This window comes from Aedes albopictus, chromosome 1 (assembly GCF_035046485.1).
Source record: "Aedes albopictus strain Foshan chromosome 1, AalbF5, whole genome shotgun sequence".
Lineage (NCBI taxonomy): Eukaryota > Metazoa > Arthropoda > Insecta > Diptera > Culicidae > Aedes > Aedes albopictus.
In genome coordinates, this window is record NC_085136.1 from 63,757,437 (window position 1) to 63,764,574 (window position 7,138).

Genomic DNA, 7,138 nt, shown 5'->3' on the forward strand with positions numbered 1-7,138 from the left:
AGCTGCAGATGAATGTGGGTACTGCTTATCTTTGTCAACGCGTCCGACTGGCGATGCGATGCAAAGTCAACGCTGAAAACGGGACGAATTTCAGATAGCGTATGTCACCACCATCAACAAGCTTAGTATACCTAACGTAAGTATAGCACGTCGATTTGCTATAATTAATAAGCAAACGATTCTGACGAACGGCGCTGCTCGGCCGCGGCCGGCTGAAAACACACATCGCGGCGGTGACTCAGCCTCAGTCTGTTTGTGCGAGTTCGAGTGTTCACTTTGTGGTGTATTTGGTAGCTTGGCGAAATAGAATTCCGGCAACATGTTGATGGTAAGCGAGATCAGAACGGTGAGGTGGAAAATGAGATTTACATTCCTGCGTAAATGGCATCCAATGGTGTCCATTTGAAAAGTGAAAAACACGGTTTTCAAAGTGTTGAGTTCCAAGGGAGACCCCACCCTGAAATCTTTAGAAGGTTTAAATCGAATATTCGCACAAATCTAGCTACTAGCCAGAAAAGTGCTAACAGTAATCTGCTCGGGATTGTTTCAAGAAATGGCTACATCAGACTCGTATGACTGTATCATATCTCTATTTTCACAGACTACCTCGTATGACCCGTATGAACAGCGCAAAACTATGCAGGTATCGGTGCTGGCAACGACCACCGATCCATCGAAGTTCGCTGATGTGGTACGGCAAGGCGTTCAAATGGATTTGACGTGTGTTCGAGCGGTGCCAGAGGTGCTGAAAGCGCTGAACATCAACATCCCGACGTTGGTGATCAACGTACATGTAGACGGATCAACGCCGTTCAGATTCGGCACGCTGCAAAACAATTTCGGAGATGACGGCTTGGTGATCGACTTGGTACTTCGCGACAACCATTATGAGGTGCGAGGATTGCCGGAAGAGAACCAAAGCTCGCACGATACGTCCGAAGACAACAATTGTCTCTTCGATGCGTTGACCCGGGTGATCCCGCAGCTTTCGGATATCACTGGACCGGAATTTCGCCGGCAGCTAGCTGACTGCATCGAAACCAATCCGGATATTCGACGATACATCCAGCTCGGCAAACACCAAACACTTCTGCTGAGTGGGGTCCATGGTGGTTTGCCTCCTAGCCGTAGAAGGTCGAATTCTATTCACGAAGACCCTACCAAAGAGACTCCTTGTGCGAAACATTTAGTGGACCGGTTTGAAGCCATATTCCTTATGGCTGGCATAATTCAATACTATTCCGAATCTATGGGAATACCTCGAGATGAAGTTTTGTGCGCAGGTGCAAGTCTACAGCAAGACCGAAACAGTGCTGATCCCTACCTGCATGCTGCACATGTCACGAGAATGCAGATATCCGCGAGAGTAGAAGCAATGAAACTTTCACATCCGGTCTTGTATGAATACCTAACGACTCTCCTTGGATACACGCAACTCGTAGAGATATGGGCAAATATGTGGGGCGGTGTAGGGCAAGATATCGACTTGATACAAGGTGATCTAATAAGTCTGTTGGAAGTGATAGATTTCAATCAGAATCCACCAGCTCTCGTACGAAACTATTCGTTGGCAAAATTGAAGAAACTGATTGAAAAGATCAACACACATCTACAACGTAGGAATAAAAATGCAACAGTAATTACTCTACCAGACAGCATCACAGCTACTTCAATTGCTGAAATCTGTAGACAAGCGTATATTGAAGTACTGCAATATTGGAGCGATCACGAGCAAAAGAAAATCTATGACGCGATTTGCATCGAAAACAAAGTAAACAGACAGGAATTCGTCGACGGTCAGTTAATGATTTATGATATCATTCATGCGCTCCATGATGCTCGGGATTGCATCAGAAAAAAGGATAAAAACAAGTTGCTGAAGCCCTCAAAAGTCGAGGAATTTATACTAAGAATGAAGCAACACTGCACCGAACATAAAGATAACGACTTCATAAGAGATGATTATGAAGATCCTGGTGATCCTGGTGCAGCAAGATGTAGCAAACGTTCCAAGGCAAGGCAAAGCAAGGGAAAAACAGCATCCGAGAAAAGAAAAAATCGAGAGAAGTGCGCAAAGACGGCACAGGTAATGTACGAGCGGACTGCAGAAACCAACATGACGGCGACAGTTGTTGGGGTAGGATTGATAGCTTTAGGATTGTGTGGTCTGGGAGTGGTTGCTGGAGCAGCGATAATAGCAGCGACGGCAACAACAGCAACGACAGCAGCCGTAGGAACTGCGGCGGCAGCCGGAACTGCGGCAGCAGCAACGACGGCAACAGCAGGAACCGCGGCAGCAGCTGCAGGAACTGTGGCAGCAGCAGGAACTGCAGCAGGAACGGCCGCAGTAGCAGCAACGACGACGGCTGCTGCAACGCATGCAATAACAGTGAAGGCAGCAGTAACGACGGCAGCGGCAGCAACGATGGCGGCATTAGCAGCTGTAGTTTGAAAGGTGTATTAGTTCTTTAAGTATAACACATCATAGGATGAGGAGCAGAAGGAGGAGGAAAAGGAGGATTATTGGGAGGAAGAGGAGATGATATGTGTGTATTGGTTAAGAAAACATCTAATCAGATAAAAAGTGTGAACCACATTATGAAAAACTTATACACGCGATAATTTTATTTTTATTTTGCAGGTCTATGTTTCCATTTGATTGCAACTGCTGAATAAAGGAGTATACAGTCTGTCAATTTCTAATAAGAACTGTCAAGGACCCGCTTAAGCAGCCGTGAGTTAAGTGCAGATTTTGCATGCCAAGAAACGTCACTATTAAAAGGAACAAAGGGTCAGTAAAGTTAAACAGAATTATCAAAATCATGCAATTGAAAAGAACCAATAAAAAAATATATTATGCTGGTAATCCCTGATAGTTATTTATATACTGAAAGATATCGAGTCGTTTTTTTACGCCAAAAATTTATCACTATCCTGCTGTGATTATAATCGAGTTCAAGCTCAAAGAATTGATTATTCTTCGAGGTCATGCTTCTGTTGCTGGTTGTTGCAACTGAAGTTAAAGGAGCCGTCGTGTGTCAAACACACGAGGCTACGGTGGCGCTATCTGCTCCTTTCATAGCGGCCGTTTTAGTTATTTAAGTGGTCCATTGACCAAATTTAGTGTTTTGAATTCAGAACTACACAGCTAGTTTAGACTACCTGTTCGCGCCCAAACCGCTCCGGAAACCACGTGGTCAGCCAAGATTTTCCACGTTCGCCTCCAACAGCCAAATGCATCGCAGCAAGCTACCAGAAATAGCAAAACAAGCATTATGTGTATATATATATAATCCATTGTTATATAACGTAACCATTGCAACATCAGTGTTCTTGAAGGTTCCAAACAACCTCCTTGCCCTATAAAAGCAGGCCCTTCCAGAGCACTAACATACAATCCACTTCGACCTGGCAAAAGGTCAAGATAGATAATAAAACCTTAAGTAGTGAAAATACCCGTCATCGTTCTCCTGCGAAAGACCAACCCCCCACCTGTCATCTTTCCGAGGAAAGACCTACTCTGACCATTTCCCTTGAGGCAACCCGGCGCCTCAACACTACCGACTTCGGTAAAGTTTTACTGGGTTTCTGAGCTGCTGACTTTTCGGTATATTTTACATTGCCACTGTAAATTGAAAAGTTGGTCATCTGTCAAATAATAACTGAGCTAGTCAGTAAGTTTTGTTGGGCAATTTGGTTCCACATTTAGGCCATAGAACGGGACCGTTTAAATATATAAATATTTAGCAAAATATATGAAAATCGGTGAGAGTGACGATGCTAAGAAGGATAATGTCACTCCTTTGCTTCTTGGTTTCCGGAGATGGGACACGACACAGGTATTTACCCCGTGTGATTAAGCGCCATTACTCGCTCTCTGAAACGTAACAAAAAGAAAACTAATCTATTCCAAAAGTATATTGTTATGTATGATAATATAATGTTCCACAGTCATAAATTAACCTGTGTATATTGTAACTGATAAACAAGAACGATCTAACCAAATTAGTCTCCTCTATCGTTCGGTATAACCCATTTCTTACGGATAACTGTTCACTTTTTCAAAATTCTGCAGAGATGATGGACGTTTATTCCACTCTTCTTTTTGGCACAAACAGCCAACTTCCGGATGACCTTCATACTTTTTCAATAGTACATATCCAAATACAATAAATATTCATCCTTGTGCCCACCCGGGCAACAAATTCGAGAAGAACCGGCATCTCCCACCTTGTCTTCCACTACCTTTCTCCACACACACACACGTGAAACGACGATACACGGCAAAATCAAGGGTATAAGTACACTGTTTGTCCAGATGCCATATGTTTGACCACTTTTGACAGATAAATTTTGACAGGTTGTTCGACTCTGTTTGTCCCTATTCGTTTTTCAAGATTGACACATATTTTTGTTTGTCCAGTACACCTCAATATTCAACTGTCAAAATTGGTCAAATAAGCTTCAAATTCTCACTGAGGTTCGTTATCTCTTCAGACAAAAATACTGATTTGTCGCCAATTCTTTGATTAACAGATTCATATTTTGTGCGCCTGATCGTTGACCAAACGTATCCTTTGGCGTTTACCCTTCCACTAACAACACCCGAATCCCCGTGACACCTATAGGCCTGAGAGTTGGTAGAGTTTTCTACACCTTTCTTAGGAGTCCAACTGACATTCCTTTTCCATCCCTCAGCAGTCGCAAGGACAGTTCTCGACCATTGGAGGATTGCGTCAGTCTTGTCTAAGAGCCATAGATTACCCAGACAACCAGTCATCGTATAAGATGTCGCATAAGATGTCAAAGTGGAGGCGATATGCGTACATTTTACATGCGCCTAAATGGAGGCATGCACGCATAAGGGCTCCGCTTTGTCATCTTATGCAACATCTTATACGATGACTGGTTGTCTGGGTACCAAGGAGAATACATTTTACTAAGGTGGCGCAGATAAACATTGCAAACCAATGGTTGTCTCTTTCACTCTTCTGGTGTTCTTATGCAACTAAAATAGTGACGTCACTATTTTCGTTGCATAAGAATACCAGAAGAGTGAAAGAGACAACCAGTGGTTTGCAATGTTTATCTGCGCCACCTTAGTAAAATGTATTCTCCTTGGTAGATTACAGCGCCGATTCGTTCGTTGGAGGCTCGATAGGGCTGTCTCGATGGTTGAATGTTCGCTAGTTGGGGCAAAACCCAACCACAAAGCACTGTCAATGTCAAAATCGATGTCAAAACGAGTTTGACGTCTGACCGCCGTCGCATCGCAGCTCCTATATACAGAACGTTTGTGCAAGTATGTGAGTGATTCGTGACGTATTTCTCGTCACTTGCGTGTGTCTAGAGCACTTTGTTCAGTTGTCAGTTGTCCCAACGAGCGAACACGATTCGCTAATCGGGGCGCAGTCGTGACCCAACCAACGAATCCGCGCTGTAGTCTTAAATCTATGTGCTAGGTTCGGACGGGAAGGATGTAACCCTCATAACAGCGGTCTAGGACTGTACCACCTACGAATTTGTGCGACTCGCTTAATGCTAATGCTAATTCTTTGATTAACAGTTCCAGCCCAGTAAAAATAGTTACCGAACTCGCAATTCTTGAATAAGTGTGTAGACAAAAAATTTACTGGTCCACTCCACGTTATCGTGCCGGCCAACAAATACTCGATTCTACGTGGAATGACAATTTTATGGCTTCTTGGAAATCATTCGCGCAACACTCGCACAGCGCCGGTCATTCTGCACATGTACGCTATCGCCTACCGTATGCCTTCGCTAACTGCACGCAACAGTTTCAACTAAAACTTCCCCATTCACAGGTGCCATAGCTGCAGGTGTAAGTGGCACTGCACTGCTTATCCTTATCAACGCGTCCGACTGGCGATGCGATACAAACTCAACGCTGAAAACGGGACGAGTTTCAGTTAACGAATGTCATCACCATCGACAAGCTTAGTATACACACGTAAGTATAGCACGTTGATTTGCTATAATTTATAAGCAAACGATTCTGACGAGCAGCGCGGTCGGCCGGCTGAAAATAAACATCGCGGCGATTAGTCAGTCTGTTTGTGCGAGTTCGAGTGGTCACCGTGTGATGTTGCTTGGCGAAATAAAATTCCGGCAAAATGTTGATGGTAAGCGGAACAAGAACGGTGAGGTGAAAAGTGCGATCTGAACTCCCAAAACCTACCGCGAAAATAGCAACGATTCGAAATGTGCGAAACGTGATTTTCAAAGTTTTGATGCAAAGTTGCAAGTACGACCCCACCCTGAAAAAAAGTGAAGGTTTTAATCGAATACATTACGTTACGTCAAGAAAGACCTTCTATGGAATGGAATATGGAATAGGCTGATAGAAATAGTTGTCCTGTGCGCTGTTATTTCTAATCTAGAAGTGGTGGACAATTCAAGTGAAATCGAAACTGTACAACCAGCCTATCTTGTGAAGAGTTTTAAATTTACTTACATGTTTCATGTTGCATTACAATTCGCTTCATTGAATCCATGCCGAACAACAAATTCTTCGCCGATCCAAATTGTTCTAGCAATAATGCCTATGTCGTCCGCAAAAAAAAACAAGTTTTAAACGGCTGCCTTTCTTGTGAATGAAACAGGGGACTCCTTTCTTGCACTTCTCCGGTAGCTGTTCAGTTTCTCAGATTCGATAGTCAGGTGCAAACAAATTTGGAGCTCGACTTGAATAGGTCGTATGTGCTTTTGTCGATATAAAATTCGATCAGTTTATTTTAGTTACTGTAGCAATATGAAAGATATTTTGGTGACTTTTAATGATGGAACGGAAAGCCTGTTTTGTGAGGATTCTGCCGTATGTATCAGCTTTGTTCAATTTCAACTGTTTCCGCTATAATAAGCGAATCCAGCTGATCGAATTTTTAATCGACGAAAGCACATACGACCTATTCAAATCGAGCTCCAGAAATGACAACTTTTCCAGACCCACCTCGATTAGTTTAGCTGCAATACCATCTTAACCAGCTGCCTTATAACGGGTTTGGTGGACTAGTGGCTACCGCTTCTCTCTCTCTCTCTCTCTCTCTCTCTCTCTCTCTCTCTCTCTCTCTCTCTCTCTCTCTCTCTCTCTCTCTCTCTCTCTCTCTCTCTCTCTCTC

At 43.5% G+C, this 7,138-nt stretch overlaps 2 protein-coding genes across 7 annotated transcripts in view; both read left to right on the forward strand.

Moving 5' to 3' along the window:
* The window catches only part of LOC115256558 (uncharacterized), a 15,243-nt gene continuing 8,105 nt past the window's right edge, over positions 1–7,138 (forward strand). Inside the window, exons 1-2 of one of the 2 annotated variants that reach the window (XM_062844668.1) lie at positions 1–136; positions 5,826–5,971. Coding sequence is in view for 1 of the 2 variants with exons in the window: in XM_062844667.1 (XP_062700651.1) it covers positions 6,135–6,143 (9 nt within the window). In the remaining variant the exon portion in view is untranslated. The other variant, XM_062844667.1, reaches the window with a different exon arrangement.
* LOC134284975 (uncharacterized) lies at positions 153–2,866 on the forward strand. Of its 5 annotated transcripts, none has more exons than XM_062844670.1 (3): positions 153–328; positions 602–2,455; positions 2,642–2,866. In XM_062844670.1, the coding sequence occupies exons 1-2, from the start codon at positions 320–322 to the stop codon at positions 2,450–2,452; spliced, it is 1,860 nt and encodes a 619-aa protein (XP_062700654.1). In that variant the 5' UTR covers positions 153–319; the 3' UTR covers positions 2,453–2,455; positions 2,642–2,866. The 5 variants fall into 5 exon arrangements, 2 of the variants coding, with proteins under 2 accessions (XP_062700654.1, XP_062700653.1); XR_009996035.1 differs by having other exon boundaries at positions 154–328; positions 602–2,584; XR_009996036.1 differs by having other exon boundaries at positions 154–328; positions 602–2,546.